This window comes from Polistes canadensis, unplaced genomic scaffold (genome assembly GCF_001313835.1).
Source record: "Polistes canadensis isolate GaletaPanama2010 unplaced genomic scaffold, ASM131383v1 scaffold_11, whole genome shotgun sequence".
Classification (NCBI taxonomy): domain Eukaryota; kingdom Metazoa; phylum Arthropoda; class Insecta; order Hymenoptera; family Vespidae; genus Polistes; species Polistes canadensis.
Window position 1 is genome coordinate 189,581 of NW_014569558.1, and position 23,492 is coordinate 213,072.

Genomic DNA, 23,492 nt, shown 5'->3' on the forward strand with positions numbered 1-23,492 from the left:
GCACTATTTGTTTATTTATAAAAACACACGTACTTAAATCTGCACCTCTGAACACCACCGCCGCCCTCGTGGAGAATTATCGTACTCGGTATTTTTTTATTTTCAACAACACAAATTCGACGAAAACGCGTACATAAGCTTCGTGATACCGATTGTGAGATTACGCGCACTAACTACACCTATAGTTGATGAAATCACATACCAAATAAGCTATTTTAGCAATAATCGACGTAGTTATTATTGTGAAATCTCACGTGATTATTTTCTTTCATTCTTAGCTATAATTGGTGGACATTTTTATGTACAGCCAATCAAAATGACGCACTACATAAATATATCACATTAATATATCATGAAAATTACGATGCACTGTTATAATTACCAACATTTCAAAAGTTTTATCCACGAAGCCTGTTTTACCCATAATATTAACTAAATTAGTATGATTTTTTTTCCTAAATATCTGTCCTTTTAAACAATATATGTATTGTAACAACATTTAATAACTCTTTTAAATTTCTAATTCAATTGCGTTTTTCTTTACAAATTTGGACTACATTTTCATGTTATCAATTAATTATCAATAGAATAATTACTCAATTAGTATATAAAAAAAGATATATTGTATTATAATATCCAATTTAATTTCTAAATAATATTAATTTATTATTATAGTTTTTGTAATATTGATTTAGATATATTTATTGATTCGCAGTTAGTTTGGTACCATTTGGCACTGTGCACTGTGCACAATTGTACCTTGACAAGAGTTGAAAGGGGTCAAGTAATACCTTGAACATCCGCAACGAAAGATTGAGGGAGTTTGGTAAAGCAATGATGATATCTTAGCATAATCGTAGGTAAAAAGTTTGTAAAATGACATTATTATTATTTTAATATATGTAAGGTTGTCTTATTTTTTACTTTATTATAGCTATATATGTCAATTATTCTAATTTAGTTTCTTTTATACTTTTGCTTATTGGAGTTATTTTACAAGCTTCTGCTTACATAAAATATAATCTTTATTTATATTATATAACAAAGTTTAACTAACATAGGCAATTCAAGTTAAAATGTTGAGACATTCAGTAGTGAGAGCCTCAGGCCTCTCATGTGGTAGATTGGGGATTCATACATCTCCAAAATTACAGCAAGAACTAGTAGAGCTTTTCATAGATGATAAACCTGTACAAGTTCCGCCGGGAACAACAGTTCTGCAGGTAAGCTTTTTTATTGTTTTATCTTATGATTTGTTTTAATCAGGTGTTACATAAATGTTAACTATAAATTATGATTACATTTACAGGCCGCTGCAACTGTTGGAGTAGAAATTCCTAGATTTTGTTATCATGAGCGTCTTGCTGTAGCTGGAAATTGTAGAATGTGTTTAGTCGAGATAGAAAAACAAGTTAAAGTAAGCTGATATTATATATACATTTATATAAAATTTTATATATAAAGTAAAAAGCATAAAATTAATGTCATATTTTATATAGCCAGTCGCAGCTTGTGCCATGCCCGTTATGAAAGGATGGCGTGTAAAAACTAATTCTGATTTAACTCGAAAAGCACGAGAAGGTGTAATGGAATTCTTGTTAGTTAATCATCCCTTGGATTGTCCAATTTGTGACCAGGGTGGTGAATGCGATTTGCAAGATCAGAGTATGGCTTTTGGCAGTGACAGAAGCAGATTCATCGATATTAATTTCTCTGGGAAAAGAGCAGTACAAGATAAAGAAATGGGTCCTCTGGTTAAGACAGTAATGACAAGATGTATTCATTGTACAAGATGTATTAGATTTGCTTCCGAAGTTGCTGGTATTGATGATTTAGGAACAACAGGTCGTGGAAATGATATGGAGGTTTGCATAAAAACGTATAACTCCAACAAATGTGATCTACAATATTAATAATATTGAAGAATAGAAAAAACATTATGTCAATTACAATACAGGTAGGAACATATGTTGAGAAAATGTTTCTATCAGAACTATCTGGAAACATCATTGATTTGTGCCCCGTTGGAGCTTTAACGAGCAAACCATATTCCTTTGTTGCTCGTCCTTGGGAAACACGCCGTACAGACAGTGTTGATGTCCATGATGCAGTTGGCAGTAATATAGTTATTTCTCATAGAACTGGAGAAGTTTTAAGGATTTTACCAAGAGTAAATGAGGTATACAAAGTTTCATATATTTCTGTCATATGATAACTATAAATTATATTTTTTAACTATCTTACGCGTTTTTATTTTATAGGAAATAAATGAAGAATGGTTGTCTGACAAATCTCGTTTTGCCTGTGATGGGTTAAAATCTCAAAGGCTTATAATACCTATGATGAAGATTAATGAAAAACTAGAAAATGTCAATTGGGAAGATGCACTTGTTGCAGGTAATTATTATAATTTTTATATTCTTCAAAATCTATTTTATAGTTTCATTGACGCATTATTTCTTCTATATTTTAGCTGCAAAGGAAATATGTTCTGCATCAAATAAATGTGCTGCGATTGCTGGTAAACTGGCAGATGCAGAAGCCCTTGTAATTTTGAAAGATTTTATAAACAAATTGGGAAGTGAATTGTTAGCAACGGAACAGAGTTTTCCAAAAGATGGTGCTGGTATTGATTTAAGAAGCAACTATCTTTTGAACAATACTATAGCGAAAATCGAAGATGCAGATGCTGTTGTATTGATTGGCACAAATCCAAGATATGAAGCACCATTAGTGAATACTCGTCTTAGAAAAGGATATATTCGTGGTGAACAGAATATTGCATTAATAGGCCCTGATGTAGACTTAACGTATGATCATGAGGTATTCAAAAATTAAAATATATCATTTGTATATATATACATATCCCAGATAAATATTTGTTAAATAAATTGTAAAATATATTTCAGCATTTAGGAGATTCGTTAGATGTAATAACTCAATTAAAGAATGGTACTCATTCATTTTGCTCAACTCTAAAGAATGCCAAAAAGCCACTCATTATCTTAGGTACTGAATTGTTAACTCGAAAAGATGGAGCTAAGATTCTTGCTGAAGTACAAGCCATAGCCAAAGATTTGGAAAATACTTCCAAAGTAATAACTTCCTAATAAATTATCAAATTGTACGATTATAGTAAAAGTAAATTATAGCTTTATAATTGTTTTTTATTTTAAGGTCGATGAGGAATGGAAAGTATTAAACTTGCTTCATACAAATGCATCTCAAGTAGCAGCATTAGATATTGGTTATAGTTCAACTGTAGAAGAAATTAAGAAAGAACAACCAAAAGTATTATTCCTCCTAGGAGCAGATGACGCAAAAATTACTAAGGAAGATTTTCCTAATACCTTCATTATTTATATAGGTATATCCATTTCAATATCAATTGATGGCATTAAAGTTTATTACTCAAAACTCGAAGATATATTACTAACATTGATATTATAAATATAGGAAGTCATGGTGATCAAGGAGCAACTATTTCAGATGTTGTACTACCTGGTGCAGCATACACTGAAAAAAATGCTAGTTATGTTAACACAGAAGGACGTGCACAACAGACTTCTGCAGCTATTACACCTCCTGGTATGGCCCGTTCAGATTGGAAAATTATTCGTGCTCTTTCCGAGGTAATTATGTGATTATATGCTGTTCAAATAATTGATATTTTTGCAATATTAATACCACAAGTGATTTCGTGATTTTATATATTTTTTATTTTTTGTAATTTAATATAAAAAATTAATGTTTATTTCCTTTGCATAGATATGTAATATGACTTTACCTTATGACGACTTAAATGATTTACGAATGAGATTAGAGGAAGTTTCACCACATTTAGTCAGATATGGTGACTTTGAACCAGCCAATTTCTTTACAGAAGCATTAGAATTATCCAAGGTGTGTATGAATAGATTTATTTAATAAATTTTAATTAAATGTGTATAAAATATATAAATAATTTCAAGTACTTTTATATTAATATTAATACAGGAAACAAAAGGTTCATTCCTACCAGATCCAATAAATATAGAACAAAGATCATTGGATCAATTTTTCATGACTGATGCTATATCTCGTGCTTCCCCAACTATGGCTAAGTGCGTTCAAGCAGTTATAAAACAGCGTCAAAGTGAAGTATAAAGTATAGCATTATTATGTATATAAGTAAAGTTGTATAATTATAGAGAAATAATAACAATTTGAAATTGTTTTTGTTTCTCTTAACGAAGCATGGCTTTATCACTTTCAAAAATATGCATTTTATAATAGTGCACAGATTAAATTATTCAACAGCTGGATACAAATTCACATGTGTCTGTAGTCATTGAATCCTACAAGGATAAATAAATATGATAAACAAACCAATTTTTATATCGTAAATTTACCTTTCTTATGACTATAATGTGCAGTAATTTATTTTTAGATAAAGATTCTATTTTTATTAATAAGATAAAATGACACGTTTTGAATAAAATAAATATGAATTAACCATTTTGATTTAGATAAGATACAGTTTTATTAACAATCTTACCAAATATTTGTTTCCATAATTATAATACTTTAATTACTTGATTCTGGTAATTCATCAGTATCAAGATCTGCAGAACTTTCATCTGAATCCACCTACAAGTAAATTATTCATTAATTTTCAAATAGATATTATAGACCATAAAAATAATCGTATAATTTAAATTACATATAACAAATTATGACGAATATATATAAAAGTAATACCTTCTCTCCCAAAGTAATAAGCTTCTCTTTATAGAGTGTTATTTTACTATCCTGATCTGCTAAAAGAACGAGAAGATCTTCTTGATCTTTCTTTAATTTTTCAAGTTCCTCTGTCTTTTCTTTTATTTTCTCCTCAAGATTATTAGATTCTCTTCTAATTGTATCCTTTTGTTTATATTCTTCTATTATGAAAGCATACTTAGCTAAACTTGTTTCCAACTCTGTCACTATTTCTTTACATTTATCAAGTTCTTTTTTAGAGGAACATGAATTATTTGGACAAGGTACTGTTTGTTTCCCATCGCATAAATTTGTTTGTGCAACACGGAGGAGTAAATTTTGATCTTTTAAATAACTAACAGTAGCTTTAAGTTCGTTTACATGGGACTAAATATAATAAAAATTAAAATTCATAAAAATATATTTAAAAAATCAGCAATTATTTATAATTCATACTTACTTCTAATTCTTGTTTTTCTTTCATGAGTGTATCAACGGTTTGATTTAATTTTTGCACTTGTATATCTTGTTCTCTAATAAGATCTTTGTACTGTGTAACTAGAGTACAATCTGCTGGCGCCAATACTGACATTTGATTTTTTTGATGTACGCTACTCGTATCTAATATTGATTTAATCACTCCCCCTAATTTATTACAAATCAAAAATGATTTAAATTAAATAAAAAAGTTAGAATTCGAATATTACAATGACATAAATAATAACATACCTTCTAAAGTTTTTATTAATCTACAAAATTCATAATCTAGTAAAAGTTCTGATGGATTTTTTGCAGCAGGTTGAGGATGCTTAAGTGCACGAGAATAAACCTCGTGTCTCGATATACCACCAATAATATCCTGAAATCTTTCTAGGCCAATTCTATTTCCTATTAAATTACATAATTTTTCCTAAAAATAATAATAAATATTTTAATAATAAAAATGAAATCTGTATGTGTGTTGGACATATTTAACATCATCAAATCATTATACCTTTGTATATGCTTGTACATTGTCGTCATTAAAATGTACACACAAACCAATTAAAAGGGCACACATACTTTGAAATAAAGTTTCCAGTAAATCTTCATTATTTTCTTGCGATGATAAAAGAGTTGTTAAATATGTAATGGAAGAATCAATATTTAAGAAGGCCTTCACCGCAGCAGAACAGTTAGCAGTCCATCTGCAGAGTAGCATTACTAATCCTAATTTAGATTGAGTTTTGTTTTCTTGTTGCAATAACAAAATGCACTGCTGCATCAAAGTAACTGGTGGTTTGCCAATATTAGTAGCAAGAAGGACTCTCAAGAGTTCTTCTTTTTGAACATTATTATTAATCAGTGCATGAGATAATGCTACTGCAGAAAACCAATTTGAAAGTGGATCTGGAGAAAATAATCCTCCGCACAGCAACTGTCCTACCAACAGGTTTCGAAACTATCTTTTATCTCTGAGTATTTACTTTTAAAAACTAAAAGATATTTAAAAGAAAAATTTATCTAACAAAGTATTCAATTTTAAACAGAATTTCAGATTAAATCTAAGAGATGTATAGTACATTTTTAATGAAATATGAAAATTAATAATAATATTATCCAGTAAACCTGTTGTTAAAGAAGGTACTTCATTGCCTTGAGGTAATAAAGTTTGAATTAGTTGAGTTTGTCCTACTTCATTTTTATAAAGGAAACATTGGAAACAGTATAATACAGAGCATCTTAGAAGAAATGGTTGTTTCTCATTTACCATAGACATTAATAAAACAACAATTGCCGGTCTGTAATGAGACAATTGTATCATTTTTAAGAATAGTTCTTTTGCATACATAATTATTACCTTGGAGGTGTACTAGGTGCCATAACACTTGATAAATATTCTTGATTAACAGCATTTCCCCTAATAACTTCTGCTACAGCATTTATCATTTCAGTTAACACATCGGCTGGTACTCCACTAGCCATTAGTATATTACATAAAGCTTGTAATAAGCCACAACCTTTCATATTTTTCTGACAAGCAGCTAACGCCTTTAAATATGTCAAAAAATGAAAATTTACTACTATATTTATGATACTATATCGCTATCTTTGCATTATTTATAAATACCTGAGCTGGACAACTGGGTGCTACTAAAGCACGAACAACCTGTATCATACAATGAACATTGGATACTTTTTGTGGGCTCCAACCTATCAGATTATCATCCATTTCTGTTTGCATTTGGAACATGGGTGTTAATCTCTGAATATAACTACCTATTATATTTTCATAAACAAAAAATATTATTCTTCCTTATCTTTGCATATTCCATTAAATATTATAGAATATACAATTACCTTCTTTAAAAAAAGTCTGATTGCTTATGTTTCCTCTAAGAAGATTTAACATCAGTAATAAACAATCTTCCACAACTATACCACCTTCAGCTCCACCTTCTTGCATGATAACATCAAAAATACGATCAAATGCATTTTCAAAGGCCACGATTTTTTGAATGTTCGCATTACCTTTCGTTAATTGTATTAGTAACAATAATACCTAAATACACAGGCAGTATTGTTTATAAATTATTAATAGTATGATTTATATATAATATAAATGTTTACAAATGTTAAATGCAATAAGTGCTTCATAAATATATACATACATCATTCCTTATAACTTCTCTACTATCACAAAGAAGATCCATTAGCTTAGAAACTCCCATTGGACTAACCAAAATGATTTCTTGAATTTCTTTAGGTCGATTAGCTAATAAATGCGTAAGTAATTTTAATGCTGGCCATCTAACTCTAAAGTCGAATTCTTCTAAAAATGTAAGAACCAAACTGACACTGTCCGGCTGTTTAATAAATATTTCAGTGAATTGTTCACCTATTTTATTTTTTGGTCCATGTTTATTGACTAAAAAGACAAATATACAGTTTATGATACCATAATAAATGATCGCAATAAGATCATATCTTGTCTTACCTTCCTCGCTAAATGTTTCAGGATTTGTTATGTTACAAAGAGTATCCAATGCTAAACCGATGATTTCACAATCAGTTCTATCCATTTCTAAAACTTGCCTTAAGGTATCCATTCCTTGAGCACCGACTTCCACACGATAAGTGCGAGATAAAGCTTTAAGTGCACGACATGCATCTCTTCTGTCATCGAGTAATGTAGATGATTGAAGTCTGTCCACTAACTTTTCCACCTATACATCAATCATATGTTAGTGACAACTGAAACAACTTTTTTATGACGTGTAAATATTGCCAGAGCAAATATGTACTACATATTTATTGGAAATGTAATGATTGAATTTATTGAAAAAAAATTCCTACACAAAACTTGTTGCTCTGATGAAGCAATTATAAGGTTACCCGGTATAAATATATATATCTGTTATGTACCGTTTCAGCTCCCGATGGCTGATTTCCAGTCGGTGTAGCACCCAGAACAGATTTTAAACTACTTTTAAAGTATTCCATCTCGTTGAGAATTTATTTTTGAAAGTATTCTCTGTTACTACATGTCACGCTAAGTAATCATCACAAATTGGCATCTTGCATCTTAGAAAGTGATAAGTCTTCCATACGACGCAAAGTTTATGATTAGTATGTCGATATCATAGATCTACGTGGAGTGCTCCACGTGTAACTATAGCAAATTGCAAGAACATTTATTCCCCTAAACAAAAAAATTTATTTCTTTGGTAGAATATTAGTTGGTAATAAAATTTCCTCCAATTTCTTTCTCTCTCTTTCTCTCTCTCTTTTTTCTCAACATAATTATTAATATATTTTTAATATCTTATCATTTTAATTCAATTATTAATCTCAATTGTTTTTTTTATTTCTTTACTCCTAGTTTCTTTAGAATGTAGAGTAAGCGCGATGAAATAAAACAGAAAAAGTTTCTTTACCCGTTATGCGCAGTGTTCTGTAAGATACAACAAAAAACACAATTTACTCTCATCCAAAAATTATAATAAATTTTAATAATAGAGAATAGAAAAAAATAGTCTTAAATTTATATATAGAAGTATAGAAAATTAATAAATTCCTTAGTACTTTATTCTCCAAATAATGTATTTTAGTACGTTAATTAACCTTACCGCCTTCGTTCATTGAAAGAGTTGTCGCGTATGCGCGTAACGAACAAAATCCTCTGACAGAAAAATGACGTAATCAGTATTCTATTGTTTTCGGCCTTTTCTCGACCCAACTCTTCGATCACAAAATATATATAATTCATTGCTAAAATATTATAGCCAAATATATAGCAATATTTATTATTGAAGTTATATTATTACAAATTAAGAGCATCAAAATTTTAAATCGGACACATGAATACGGCGCCGACTGAAAGACATTTTAGAATATGCAATGGAACAATAATACTATTTAAATATCAAGGAAACGAGAAACAGCATTTGCTTGCTGCTTCTTTTCTTACATCTTGAACTGAGTTAACTTGCATTAAATTTCCCGAGCAATCCCATTGTTATACTTCTTGATAAACAAATATATTGCTATTGAACTTTGCATCGTCTTGAATCATGTTTCAAGCGTTCCCACTAAAATATTCTACGACAGAAAATTGAATAAACCGCGCAGATCTAGTTACATGTGTTTGATTATACACGCCGTACTGTAGAAACTAAACTAAACTTGTAAAGATTTGTTGGACTTATTAATATAAGCACAATATAATAAAAATTTAACCAAAAAATATATTGGATATATACTTGAACAACAAAATGTGTTTCTACAATTATTAAATAGATTTTATTCATTTATACAATATAAAACTACTAAATAAAATAAAAAAATGGGTTTATTAACTGATCCTAGAGCAGGCACAGGAAAATTAATCAAATTTTTCTTGAAACGGGAAAAACAACTGTGTTTTTTGCTTTATATCGGTGGAATTATATGCACAATGATTCTAGCAGTACCAACATTTAACGATCGTAAAAATAATTTTTTAATTAAAATCATAAATGAATGATCTGTCAATGATTATGTTAGTTAATTCACATTGTTTATTTTTTTCAGATACTTATTTCTCTGAGAATGCTTTATTGCCTGGATTAGTAACAAAAGAGAGCAATTTAGATCAAACGTCAAAACAATTTTATTATGAATTAATAAATGAAATGAAAAGATATCCAGATAGTATGCCTTATGCATGGTTGTCAGCCAAATTTAATCAACTTTATCTCGACACTTTCGTCCATAATTTTTCGCTGATATATCCGTTTAAAGAACAAAAAGTAAAGAAATAAAGTATTCATATAATGTAATATATCTATACAATTTCAAGTTATTATTCACTATCAAAAATTAATGATAAAGTTTTCAGTTTACAGGACAAAATATTTATGGAATAGTTAGAGCCCCAAAAGCAGCAAGTACTGAAGCAATTGTTGTCAGTGTACCTTTCCGGCCTATTAATAGCGTTTATTTAAGTACAGCACCTTCTGTTGCATTGCTATTGGCATTTGCAAAGTTTTGTAGAAGTATATTCTTTATGAATCAATATATAATTAATAATAACGATATTATAAAAAAATTATATTATGATTTTCCTTTTAGAACAAAAGTATTGGGCTAAAGATATTATTTTTCTGGTAACTGAATATGAACAATTAGGCATGCAGGCATGGCTAGATGCATATCACGGTGTTACAAGTGGTCAAGAAGGTATTTTAGTATCTGGTGACTTACCTGGCCATGCTGGTTCTATTCAAGCTGCCGTTAATTTAGAATTACATGCAATGAGAATTTCATCTATAGATGTTAAGGTATAGTTTTTCAAACATTCTTTATATTCAATATTTATTTTTAATATCTATTATATTGAAAAAGGTCGAGGGATTAAATGGACAACTACCTAACTTAGATCTTTTCAATCTTGCTCAAAATATGATTGCTAAAGAAGAAATCCAAAAAACATTCCAACGCAGACTTGATAGTAATGATAAAAATACGTTGAAAAAATGGTGGTATCAATTTAATACATTAATGGCAATGGTAGCTACTCAAGCTACTGGCACACCAACTGGAAATCATGGATTGTTTCACAGGTATAGTATTTAGTAAAAGTGTTACGACATTCTTGAATAATATATATATATATATAATATATATATAATGTTTTATAGATTTGGTATAGAAGCTGTTACTTTAGAAGGTTTTGAAAAAACCGGTAAAGGTTCAGTAAGTTTTTATCAAGTTGGACGCGTGGTAGAGAGTATGGTACGCTCGCTAAATAATTTATTAGAACGTTTTCACCAATCATACTTTTTTTATCTTTTACCTTCAACAGATAGATATGTTTCAATAAGTAAGTTAATAGAATATCTTATAAGCTCACTTAATAAACTCACTAAGTTTATACAAATTCTATATAAATTTTTATAGGTTTATATATGCGTCCTTTAGTACTAATTGTTGCTAGTCTTTTCATAAAAGCATTTTCTATGTGGCAAAAACTTCAAGCTCCGGTACCACAAAATGATGATAAAAACAACGTACAAGTTAAAAATGCTAAGGTTCACATTGTTTGTGAAATATTATGTATTATTACTATTTAGTCTGAATATATTTGTTAATTAAATATACTTTGTGTGTGTAGGTAAAAAAATTCGATATTGGGAATATTGCTTCAGAAATATTATGGGCACATACATTTGGGGTATGTTTACTTTTATCCCCACAAATGTTTACTTCAATCGGTAGACAAATGGGGAACTATTTGCGTACAGAAGATTCTATATATATTGGTAATGCTGTGGCTACGATTTTAACGTTACTATGGCCTTTGACTGCAAGAAGGTAAAATAAGTTCTAGAATTTAATGAATAATAATTTTACACTAATAAATATGTTCTGTTTCAGAGAAGTAAAATATGAAAATACTTTATTGGTTTGCGTAATTGCATCTGTGGAATTAGCTACAACTCTTATATGCGTCGCAATGTGTAATTTTTCATTAGCACTATTAGCAGCATCTGTGTATGTGCCAGCTGCTTTATTCAGTAAACCAAGGCAAGGGTCGAGTTCGAGGTAAGTTTTACAAAATATAATTATATGAATATAATAATTATATATGTAATTATATTAACGCTATAATAACGATTTGATTATATCATTTTGTTCTAGATTCAGAATTTTGTTGTATATATTATGGATTTTACTTCATCCATTTGTTGCGTCATCTATTGTTATTTTAGGGTATACTTATGTAAACTTTTCAGAACAATCCTTGTTATCTCTTATATTTAGTGGATATCGTGCCACTAAACAAGCATTTGTATTCAGTATTATTGATTCTATGATTTATGGAAATTGGTTTTATAATGTAACCATGACTGTAATGCTTCCCATTTGGTTACTATTTTGGAATATCGTATGTCTTAAAAACGCATCATGATAAATTTCTAAATAAACTCTTTACAATCAATAACGTGTTTCAAAATTTGTGACTTTAATGATAATGAGATAATTATTCCATATACTATTTTTTTTATTTTATATTTATAAATACATATTTATTTTATTTTTTTGTTATATCATTTATTTTATGGATATTTTGTATTTAAAAATGATTAAAGAAATAAACTATTTGAATAGTTCTTTATATATAAACATATATAACGAAATAAATAAACTCTTTGGTAAATTATTATGATTGCCAATAATATTATATTGAACGTCTTATTTTTGTTATCTTTCTAATCGTACTGTTTTCAAGCATGGTTTACCATATCTCTTTCTAGCCTCTTGAAGAAAAGCATTTTCCATTTGTCTTACAATTTCATTAAAAAATAAATTAGACAAATGAGAATGAATGATTGATTTAAATTCAAACGATAAAGAAAAATCTATTACACATGTATTTGCATTATTTTTTAAGCCTGGACTAAAAATCCATAATGTTTTCAAATGATCAAATAATATGCCGTCAGTACAATCTGCTTTAACAAGACGAGAAGGTACCATTGATACTTCAGAAGTATAACTCTCAGTAAGTGGATGAAATCCTATAATTAAATTAGCTTTAAGAAAATTTTCTTTTCTATAAATAATATCTGACTTTTTACAAAAAGGTACAAATTTTTTATAATTCCCTACATCTGCTACCACAGTGTAAATTTGTTCCATTGAAAACCTAAAAAGAGAATGTATTTTTCTAATCATTTTTTAATATTTAGGTTTTATTCAAATGCTAAATATCAATTTATTCTCATATAAAAAAACATTTCAAGCAATTATCTAGATTTCTTTATGTTTAAACATATAGAAGGAAAAGTAAACATATTTTCTGATTTAGAAATCAAACTAAATTAATTACCTTAATTCTCATATATAAAAGAAGAATCTCCTCTATTTTTATTTTCTTTACGACATGTTTAAGTTTAAAAAAATCAAATTAGTTATTATAAAAGAGATTAAAAATAATTTATATTTATGATGAAAAATTTAATGTTAAATTAACTGTTAAATTAAATGAGATAAAATAAGTATATGCAACAAATGGAAAATGCTTGATATCAAATATATATATATACTATATAATTGTACATACAGAATAATAAAAATAATAAAAGGATAACATATGTACTTACCCGACAAGTTTTCGGCCTTCATATTCTTTCAATTTGCCAGACTGCTGTGCCATATTTTTAAAGTTGACTTTAATGTAATTATGTTTACATTGTAAAATACGTTGTTCTAGTGCGAAAGTATTCCTGAAATAACCATCACAAATTTAATTATATTATATGATAGATTTCATGTTTTTTATTTCAGGTTATTACAGATGTTTTTTATTACAAGTTATTACAAATGTTAATTATTTTTTAATTCTAGCACAAATCGTTTAAAGATGTAATATTTATCTTAGATATATTTCAACAATATTCAGGGATTTTCTTCTTCCTTTGAACAATCTTTTTTATCATAGATTAGAAAAAAATTAGAAAAAATAAATAAATATATAAAGAACATGTGTAAATAATATTAGTTTTTTGTTAAAAAAAATAAATTTTTTGGTCAATAAATCTCTTACAATGAATTATAATAAAAATAATACATATTTCATATAAACTACAGTTATATATACTTAACCTATACTTAAAATAAACATTAGCGATTATCAATAAGTAATAATTACGTAATATTGTTACCTAAACATATTAAAAAAGATAATTGTTTTCTTTAGTTTTCTAATCCACTGTAAGATAAAAAAACGTGTTGTTCATAACATTTCACCATAAACTTTGATTTTATACTAAATTCTAACATCGTCTTTTTTCTCTTTCTCTCTTTTACACTCTCTCTCTCTCTCTCTCTTTCTTTTAACAATACATAAGTTATTCGTTATAATTTTTTAAACATTTTCATCTTTATATTTCAAAGATATAATACTATTCTAACAAAAAATAACTTTATGAGCTATGTATATGAACAAAAGCGTAACATACTATCGAAGCATGTATCTCACGTGTATTATAAATATATCACTCCTTATATAAGAAAAACTAAGAGAAGATGGAGAAGGATGATATTAATTTAAATTTTTATAAAATTTAAATTAAATTTTTGTTATTTAATACAAATAATATTTTAATTAATAATATAATAATAATTATTTGTTTGAAAAAAAGAAACAAATACTAAAAGAAATAATTTTATTCACGCTTTTTTTTTTAATTAGAATAAGTGAAGCGAATTTATATTTTTAATGCTTACATTTCTCTCTAAAAATATAAAAATATATTTTATTTACATATTTTTATATCATGAATTTACATGGTCTCTATTGAGAGAATGTGTTGTATTTGTGTATACATATGTCATTATAAATGAAAATTTTATGTTATTTTGTAGTTATGTTGGTACTTCCGCACGTGCGACAGTTACATAATGAATAAACGACTTGGATAAATTCTTTTTGTGAAAAAATGGCAGGTATTATTCCACAAAGTTGCAAAAATGCATTCCGACAAGTAAGTGTTTTTGTGCAGTTATGATTATTATGCGTTTTTCATTTATTAAACATAATTATCTGTATAAAAAAAAATATATACCCATAGACGAAATACGTTTTCACGAATACTATCGTGATAACGATAACTTATTTAGAAACGTCAAATAATTTGTTGCGTGAAGTATTTGATTTATAATATTAAATTAATACCATCAAATATGTTACTTATAATATTTGTTCAAAGTTCATACGTTAAAATATAAATATGTTAAAAATTATATAATTACAAGTCCATACGAATAATTCAAACTATAGGTACGAGCTCTGCATGTATCAGCAAGTCAACATGCTGAAGCCAGATTAAAAACTTTTTCTGTCTATCGGTGGAATCCAGATAAGCCTGATGAAAAACCCTTTATGCAAGATTATAAAGTAGATTTAAATAGGTATATATGTTGTTACTTATAAAAGTATTAATATGATAGAATAAATAGTTATTTTGTTGTGTTATTATTATTTATCGCTATTTATTTTAGTTGTGGTCCTATGGTACTTGACGCTTTAATCAAAATTAAAAATGAAATGGACCCATCTTTAACTTTTCGCCGTTCTTGTCGTGAAGGCATTTGTGGATCGTGTGCTATGAATATTGGTGGAACTAACACGCTTGCATGTATCAGGTATTCATTATTTATTTAACAACATTATATTTGGAAAATAAGATTACTTATAAATAAAAATATAATTTACAGTAAAATTGATGACAACCTGAGTTCTCCTAGTAAGATTTATCCATTACCTCACATGTATATTGTTAAAGATCTTGTGCCAGATCTTAATAATTTTTATAATCAGTATCAAAGTATACAACCGTGGCTTCAACGTAATGATGTTAAAGAGACAGGTAGTCAGCAGTATTTACAAAGCGTTGAAGACCGTAAAAAGTTGGTTAGTATTGTTAAATGTGATTTATAATGATATACTATTTATAAGAGAGTTGTACAAAATATATTATTTTAATATTATTATTTATTTGTATCATATTGTATAGGATGGTCTCTATGAGTGCATTCTCTGTGCTTGCTGCAGTACTTCCTGTCCATCATATTGGTGGAATGGTGATAAATATTTAGGGCCTGCTGTTCTTATGCAAGTAAGCATTTATAAAACTTTAGTATTTTAAAGTATTATATAATTTTATTGCATCATTGCACAATTACATAAAAGATTGATAATTTTATTATATAAGCATAAATACACAGACAATATCTTATTTTTTTCAGGCATATAGATGGATTATTGATTCAAGAGATACTCAGACAAAAGAACGTCTTGAAAAATTAATGGATCCATATTCTGTTTATCGTTGCCACACAATTATGAATTGCACCCGTACTTGTCCAAAGGTTGAGTATCATATAAAATTATTATTACTATTTTTTAGATAAATTTTATATATATGAAATAAGTTTATTTAAAATAATTTCTTTTTTCAGGGACTTAATCCTGGAAAAGCAATAGCAGAAATTAAAAAATTATTAGCAAATGTTGCAGAGAAGCCTAAGCCAGGACTAGACACTACAGCTTTGCATAATTAGAAGGATAAGAAAAATGTTTGACAGCTCATTTTACTGTGTATGTAATTATTTAATAGTTTAATTTCATAAAATGATGCTGTTAAAATTAATAGTAAGCCCTTTTTAATAGGGTAATAAAGTAAAGATTAAGCCAGTTTATTTTGAAGATATTAATTCGTATAACACTTATATTTGTTATGTGCTTATAAATCAAATGTATATTTAATTTATGTTTAAAATATCAGTTGAGACATCCATAGTACTTAGAATGATTTTATTACAATCTTATTTTATTCATTTATTTATTTATTTTCATCCTTCGTATAATATATTACTGACAGATTTTATAAATTTATAATATTATATTAATTTATAGCATTAGAAATTAAAATTCAATTTTCTATAAGATATGCATAAAATCTGATATGTTAACCATTGAAATCTATTTAAAGAGCGAGTAAATCACAATTGTTATTCTCATTATCGGTTTTATGGCTGTGCAGCCATTCTAATTCTGGCTGCCTTGCGAGATCGATTATGAACTTCCGCAGTCCGTAAAGTTATGCCAAATATATCTTCATGATAACGGTTTTCATCCTGTAATTAAGATTTAATTAATACATATGATATTCATATAAAATTTATATAACCATTTAAACTAATTTCTATTTGTTATTTAAACATGATTTTTACTCTTAATGACAGCATATATGCTTGAACTTCTTCATCCGTCATTTGACCATGAGTTTGAATAATTTGTTTTAATGTCTGGTAAACATCTTCAGCCATCGTACAATCTCCACATACATAAAAATGTCCTTGCTGATGCATCAACATGTCATAAATATAAGCTGATTCAGCTTGAATTAAATCTTGTACATATGTCTGCGAGAATAGAAAATAATCATTAAATTCAACATTTCAATTTCTTATAGATATAAATTTAAAATTTAGACAAATTTACTTTTTGTAAACCAGATTCACGAGACAATGCTAAAAAAACTTTATCCAAAACACCAGCATCTACCATCTTTTTCTTTTCTTGTGCATAAAGATCTAAACATTTCTGACGACAGCCAAAAAATAACCACATCTTTCCAAATTCTTCATCTGTAAATTGCCATTTAAGTATTACCATTATGACATCACGTTAGATATTTTACAATGAACAAAATATTGCCAAATTGTACTTCGTTGTTTCTTCATTTGTGCACAGCGATGATGCCAAAATCCACGAAATGGTGCAATCCCAGTTCCAGGTCCAACAAGTATCATGGGTGCCTTGGTATTATTTGGCATATAAAAGTTAGGCGCGCTAAATATAATAAAAAATTATTTATCAAGTATATTTTAAGATTAATTGTGTATATTGTTCGATTTACCTTCGTACAAATACATAAAGGGGTTCTCCATATAATACATCACGTAAATAATTAGAACAAACACCATAATGAATTGGACCAGATCCATCTGAAAAGAGTATTCATTAATTTTCTGTATTAATAAAAAGATATGATTTGTTTTCAATTTGTAAAATCAACCTTCTGTTTTGTATTGTACGACTGCTACTGTAAGATGCATTTCCCCTTTATGTACAAGCGGAGATGAAGAAATACTATAAAATCTTGGTTGCAATGGTGTAAGATGTAAAATAAGTAAGGGAGCAAAAGGTTTCACAGATGGAAATTCTTCCAATACTTCTAATAAATTAGGGAATTTCCAATGTCTCCAATCTTCATAAGTTGCAGAATCCTAGTAGAATGATGATGCATTTTTATGAATGAAAATTTCTTAAAAATAATAAATTGTACATTTTGTTAGAAAATTGGATACATACAGTAGCTAAAAGATTAAGCCGCGATTGCTCTTGTGCATTTTTAGCTATGGATGCGAAATATCTTAGAAGATTTGGTGTTGGAGGTGTAGTAACATCCAGAAATCGTGTTAATAGTACTCTCAAGGAATTAGATAAATACTTATCATGCGGTACCCAAGTTTTCACAATTCCTGCATCAAGTAAAATGACATAAATAAATCCTATTGCATTATAATTCATTTAATTTCTTGCATAAAATAATAATTAAACTAAACCATGAGGTGTATGAGACTGTTTTTGCATCTGTAATTCAATGGATGTATCTGGATCAAATGATGTTTCTAATCGTTGTAAGATTCCTTCAACAATTTCTGCTCTATTACAAGCAAATACTCCCAAATGATCACCAGGTTTATAGGACATTTCTTCATTCGTTGTATACTTAAGTTCTAAAAGTAATGTAGCTCTACTGCAAATTAAACATAAAAAAGTTCATTTTAAACATGATAATTACACGTGACATCAATTAATTTTGAATTTTAAATTACTTTGATTCCTCTCCATTCAAGTTAGTCTTTCGTAACATAGTACAAACAGTTACATCTCTATTGTGACATTTGCTTAATGCTAAAAATTATTTGAAAATGTATTAATAATAATTTATAATAATAATAATCGATACATTATTTGTAAAAAAGTACCTCTTGCAATTGGTTGTGGTTCAGCTTCTATAAATCGTACTGTTGTAGGTGTCAATGCTTCAGATCCTAATGATAGAGCAACTTCTAACAATGTATCATTATCATCCAAGCAAAATGTTTCACATGTGACCTACATTATAAGTATGTTTTATACCTTTAAAAGAACAAAAAAAACAAAATTTAAATAATCTTTCAAAGTATATACCATGAACGTATCAGCCGCCCATTTTCGAAAAGCTTGTTCTTGACCACATAATTCATCACCTTGTGCAAGACGCATCAAACGTTCTCCACCTAATTCACCTAATAAATTGTCGACATATCGACCAAATGCACAAAAATTTGGATATGCAGATGAACCTAAAGCAAATACAGCAAATCTGTAAAAAATATTTTTATTTTTATATAAAGGTATAATATATTATAATGAAGTATTCTAGATTGATAAAACATGCATTAAGTACCTGACATTGCTGAGAGGTCCAAATGTATATTCTGTATGTAAATCTGTTGTTGAACCACGTAATGAATCTAATTTGTTCAACTCCTTAATACTATCTGTTTTCGTTTGACTATTTGCTTTTATAAAAGACTTTGATGCTGCTAAACTAAACATAAAAGCTGCGAATAATCTTTATATTAAATGCATTAAATGCAAAAAGTGTGTGTAAAAATATGTTTGTGCGTGTATGGCTGTGTATACAAACGTAAAAACCATTTTTTTTGTATATTTAATATTCATTCATTCAATTACCTTATTTTATTTTCTCCATTCATATAAGCTTCGTTCATTTTCATAGCATATAGATTTTGAGCAAATGCCTAAAAGATATATTAGCGCGTCAGAATATTTTCACATCTGAAAGATTTTATGTAAATTTGAGTACCTCTCCACTTTCTGGAGGATCACCATTTCCAAAAGTAGATGTTATTACTAAAAGCAATGCTTCGTGTTCAATATTGCTGATATCATATTTTGCCATAGAAGTGACCTAACCAATTTAATTTATTATACTTCAACATAGAGATTAATGCATCTTAAACATATGTAGATATATATGTAGCATAATATCATACTTGAGAATGAAAAGCGTGACCCAATAACTCGCCAAATTTTTCAGCATACATTTGTGAAGTTCCAGTTTCTGTTGCATACAATACTGTTGCCTTTATTCTTCGAGATAATGCTCTCCCAAATAATTTTGATGTAAATTTAACAGCTCTAAGATTAATTTCATTTTAATATTTGTTTCATATATACAAATAAAAATGTTTATCCCGTTATTTTTTGGTTTACCTTGCAATTTGTTTAAAATGAAACTTCTTTCTTGGCTTTTTTGATGCGGATGTTTTATCTCTACCTTTTTTCCAAACGTGTGTTTTCCATGCTGGATCCTAGTTTTATAATTTATATCATTATATATATTAATTTTATCACTGATATTGTTAAAATGAAAATTCAATAATAATCAATAAAAACCTGTGAATCATAAGAAGGTTTTAGATGATAGAGTGCCATTTCTTGATGAAAGACGGGAGTAGCAGAACCTGATATTGGTGGTACTATCCATAACCAATCTGCAGGACAGCCATTTCTTAAACGCATTTCATTTTCATAATGTTTCATAAAAGATTCAGAAGCGGTATGATGATCAACAATGGTAACATTTTTCATCTAAAAATATTTTCTTAATTATTAGTTTCAGTTCTGTAATATTTACTACTGATGTAAGTATTAAATGCACTACCTGGAAACTATGTAATACAGCAACATTAGCTTCAATCATAGCTTTGTCTTTCCACAATGAAGTGGATGTTCTAGTATCAAGTCCCATGTGAGCAGCAATTGTCTAGTCAAATATTTGTTATATATTAACATAATATATAGATTTAATTGAAAATAATATAATATATTAAGATACAAATGAATACTTCTAATAAATTATATCGTTGAACATCACATAGATCTCTCGCACCAATCTCTGTGCTCATATACCATCCATTAAATGGAGCTGCAGTAAATTCTAATCCTCCACAGTCAAAAACCATACTCGATACAGCAGGGACAGCAAACCATTTGAGATTTAATTTTTCAAACCATTGATAACTATAAACAGTAATTTTTAATCTTTTTTTTTTGATCAAGACATTAGTAAAAATCATACTTACGTTGGATGACTAAGAGATACCTCAAGGACAAGTTCGGAAGGTATATCAAAATAATCAGGATCATGACCATTAGCTGATAAAACTAAAGGTAATATATCAAATCGTGTGCGTTCACCTTTCCACCCTAATTTTATACAAAGCTGAACAAAATATTCATTGTTAGAAGTAATTTTTTATATACAGGTTCTTTCACCTTACTAAAAAAGGTAGTAATTTATTATTAGAGCTAATTCTTACTTCTGTAAATTCAACATTTGCTGGATCACCAGTAATTGTACCATCTGGATTCTTATAACCAGCATATCCAATTAATTGTTGATTCCATACTCTATAATCATGTTTTCCATCTGTTCGTTGAGGGAATATAGTTATTGCAGATCTATAATAAAAGTTTAATAATTTTTTTATATAAATGCATTTTTAATTAAAATATATTAAAAATTTTTAAAATATAAAAACAATTTACCTTATGTTCCCTTTGTTTGTACTGTATTTAATATGATTACATAGAGCTTCGAACATACTACTGGTTGTTGTAACATAGCGACAATCAAAAACCTACGAATAGTAACATTATTTTAACAAATAATAATAAATATCAGGACAGAAACAATAATTAGCAAAAACAAACCTGTAACTTGGACCATTGTATACGGCCGATACAACGGGCTGCATTACGCCATGCTAATTTTGCACCAAAAACCAGTTCTGTTTCTGTTAATTGATAAGTACCAGTAATAGCAACTTCTTTTTGTATACTTTCCCAGCGTAAACGATGTGCATCACCGCCGAGTCTACGAGATAATGACGAATATATTTCGCATATTAATTTATTTAATAATTTTTATAAAAAATATATAACAATATATTTTTATTTAAAACCTTCTAATAGAAGCGAAATATTGCTCAAGAAAGTTTTTCGCATGAACGAGTATTTCTTCTTTAGGTCGTGGTTCTGTTCCATGATTAGGTAAGGCCATTATGCTTCCAAGACAAACTTGGTCAGAACATAGTGTTCTCTAAAAAAAAGTAAAAAGAAATTAACAATAAATAATATGTATATACATTATTGGTAAATTAAATTAATTATTAATATTATCGTATATATATATAATTAAATTTTAAATAAAGATGACATGAAAAATGAATAAACTTATATTTAAAAATACGGAAAAATTTTCGAATACAATATTTACACATTTAATATTATATTAAAATTTATATAATATTAAAATGACAATATTATTATTATTAGTGTACTATTATGTATAATTATTTCATAAAAAATAAAAATCATAGGAAACAAGAATTAAAATATAAAAGGAAAAGAAATTGAAAAAATCGATACTCACCTCTGCATATTTTGTATGTAATACATCGAACGCTTCTGTCTTATGTATAAGATTTCTTAATTTAGTGGGTTTTTTTTGGCAGGATGCAGGTTCCAAGTCCTTCATTATTATAAATTAAGATTTTAACAAACAGATTATAAAATTAATATCTTCTTTTCTTCGTTCTTCATTTAAATAGAAAGAAAAATCTATCCGATTTACTTTTCTGACCTGCGAGAGAAAAAAGAGGCGCGCAAATTTATATGCACAGTAGAGAAGTCTTTTTTTCCTCCTCCGTGAGGACACGGAAATGAGAAAAGAACGGGTTACGCGTGGGAGGCTGACTAGAGGAATCAGGAGATGAATATGCTGCTTTTCTCAAACGACGTTTCACATGCGCCACTTTCGCGTCATCGATTTATTTTCTATCAGCAAAAATAGTCTCTTTTCTTTTTTTTTTACAACTACTTTTAATTAATATTATTATAAATATAGAACGAAATATTCGACATTTAAACTGCTTCTCGCAATCTCGAATTATACAAATTTATACTACCTACATTGTTTAATTTTTCGCAACGTTACGCTAACGCAGCTATAATACGACATTAAATGAGTTCATTGTAATATTTCACAGTTGTTTTTTTTTTTATTCTATCAGGTAATCGAAGAAGAATATTATGCTTCTTTAGAATTTTATATATGCTGACGGATATATATATTTTTTTTCCAAAGATTGGATTGTAATAACACAATTAAAGACTTTATATTCTTAATGGTCTTAAAAGAGACAATAATCTGTTTTTTTATTACGCTGATAAAATTTTGACTATTATACGATATTCTTTTATGGCTAAATTATTAATAAAATTCTATAATTATTTTACAAGTTTGTAAAAATTAATCATTGGATTAGAAACATACGTTTTAATTAGATAAATTAAGAATAGGTAATAACAAGTTGAAGATTTATAAATTTAATTTGTTCAAACGATACAAAATATTAATTTTAATATCTTCAGTTTTTCAACAAAATTTATTTATAAAATATTCAAATAAAAATTATATTATTTTGAAAATCTTATGAATTAAACATTCTTGAGACAATTTTTTATTCGGATAATAAATATTATCAACGAAAAAGAATATATTAAGTTATTATTTAAT

The 23,492-nt window shown here is 27.9% G+C and overlaps 6 protein-coding genes across 12 annotated transcripts; 3 read left to right on the forward strand and 3 right to left on the reverse strand.

Annotated features, from left to right (window-relative positions):
- Positions 1-69: 69 nt before the first annotated feature.
- LOC106793084 (NADH-ubiquinone oxidoreductase 75 kDa subunit, mitochondrial) lies at positions 70-4,371 on the forward strand. Of its 4 annotated transcripts, none has more exons than XM_014759704.1 (13): positions 70-88; positions 716-860; positions 1,062-1,223; positions 1,310-1,417; positions 1,500-1,865; positions 1,958-2,179; positions 2,262-2,397; positions 2,474-2,823; positions 2,910-3,095; positions 3,178-3,367; positions 3,457-3,632; positions 3,769-3,903; positions 3,997-4,371. In XM_014759704.1, exons 3-13 carry the CDS (start codon positions 1,077-1,079, stop codon positions 4,144-4,146), a joined length of 2,166 nt encoding a protein of 721 aa, XP_014615190.1. In that variant the 5' UTR covers positions 70-88; positions 716-860; positions 1,062-1,076; the 3' UTR covers positions 4,147-4,371. The 4 variants fall into 4 exon arrangements, with proteins under 4 accessions (XP_014615190.1, XP_014615189.1, XP_014615192.1 ...); XM_014759703.1 differs by lacking the exon at positions 70-88 and adding an exon at positions 339-440; XM_014759706.1 differs by lacking the exon at positions 70-88 and adding an exon at positions 339-440 and having other exon boundaries at positions 716-856.
- Positions 4,212-13,425, reverse strand: LOC106793082 (general vesicular transport factor p115). Of its 4 annotated transcripts, XM_014759698.1 has the most exons (15): positions 8,850-8,914; positions 8,658-8,674; positions 8,146-8,422; positions 7,718-7,946; positions 7,392-7,648; positions 7,081-7,282; positions 6,851-6,999; positions 6,581-6,771; positions 6,349-6,521; positions 5,735-6,162; positions 5,470-5,650; positions 5,201-5,385; positions 4,741-5,127; positions 4,538-4,629; positions 4,212-4,337 (listed from the first exon to the last, which is right to left on the reverse strand). In XM_014759698.1, the coding sequence occupies exons 3-14, from the start codon at positions 8,221-8,223 to the stop codon at positions 4,567-4,569; spliced, it is 2,523 nt and encodes an 840-aa protein (XP_014615184.1). In that variant the 5' UTR covers positions 8,224-8,422; positions 8,658-8,674; positions 8,850-8,914; the 3' UTR covers positions 4,212-4,337; positions 4,538-4,566. The 4 variants fall into 4 exon arrangements, with proteins under 4 accessions (XP_014615184.1, XP_014615187.1, XP_014615185.1 ...); XM_014759701.1 differs by lacking the exons at positions 8,658-8,674; positions 8,850-8,914 and adding an exon at positions 13,368-13,425; XM_014759699.1 differs by lacking the exon at positions 8,658-8,674 and having other exon boundaries at positions 8,850-8,894.
- On the forward strand, positions 9,411-12,206 carry LOC106793086 (glycosylphosphatidylinositol anchor attachment 1 protein). Its single transcript, XM_014759707.1, has 10 exons — positions 9,411-9,707; positions 9,793-10,010; positions 10,100-10,256; positions 10,333-10,541; positions 10,606-10,823; positions 10,902-11,083; positions 11,161-11,291; positions 11,375-11,574; positions 11,638-11,805; positions 11,902-12,206. Exons 1-10 carry the CDS (start codon positions 9,566-9,568, stop codon positions 12,170-12,172), a joined length of 1,896 nt encoding a protein of 631 aa, XP_014615193.1. The 5' UTR covers positions 9,411-9,565; the 3' UTR covers positions 12,173-12,206.
- LOC106793089 (coenzyme Q-binding protein COQ10 homolog B, mitochondrial) lies at positions 12,416-14,125 on the reverse strand. Its single transcript, XM_014759712.1, has 3 exons — positions 13,929-14,125; positions 13,368-13,490; positions 12,416-12,910 (listed from the first exon to the last, which is right to left on the reverse strand). Exons 1-3 carry the CDS (start codon positions 13,934-13,936, stop codon positions 12,466-12,468), a joined length of 576 nt encoding a protein of 191 aa, XP_014615198.1. The 5' UTR covers positions 13,937-14,125; the 3' UTR covers positions 12,416-12,465.
- A 506-nt stretch (positions 14,126-14,631) lies between these two features.
- On the forward strand, positions 14,632-16,484 carry LOC106793088 (succinate dehydrogenase [ubiquinone] iron-sulfur subunit, mitochondrial-like). The gene is made up of 7 exons (XM_014759711.1): positions 14,632-14,750; positions 15,047-15,177; positions 15,268-15,411; positions 15,484-15,679; positions 15,783-15,884; positions 16,015-16,137; positions 16,228-16,484. The coding sequence occupies exons 1-7, from the start codon at positions 14,706-14,708 to the stop codon at positions 16,327-16,329; spliced, it is 843 nt and encodes a 280-aa protein (XP_014615197.1). The 5' UTR covers positions 14,632-14,705; the 3' UTR covers positions 16,330-16,484.
- A 112-nt stretch (positions 16,485-16,596) lies between these two features.
- On the reverse strand, positions 16,597-22,736 carry LOC106793080 (nitric oxide synthase, salivary gland). The gene is made up of 25 exons (XM_014759695.1): positions 22,347-22,736; positions 21,877-22,013; positions 21,626-21,788; positions 21,461-21,552; positions 21,232-21,373; positions 20,995-21,134; positions 20,758-20,932; positions 20,574-20,675; positions 20,306-20,500; positions 20,123-20,220; positions 19,903-20,047; positions 19,713-19,817; positions 19,580-19,647; positions 19,290-19,433; positions 19,031-19,205; positions 18,826-18,955; positions 18,673-18,751; positions 18,400-18,593; positions 18,146-18,315; positions 17,850-18,060; positions 17,691-17,778; positions 17,499-17,623; positions 17,273-17,418; positions 17,002-17,193; positions 16,597-16,905 (listed from the first exon to the last, which is right to left on the reverse strand). The coding sequence occupies exons 1-25, from the start codon at positions 22,449-22,451 to the stop codon at positions 16,798-16,800; spliced, it is 3,429 nt and encodes a 1,142-aa protein (XP_014615181.1). The 5' UTR covers positions 22,452-22,736; the 3' UTR covers positions 16,597-16,797.
- Positions 22,737-23,492: the final 756 nt, after the last annotated feature.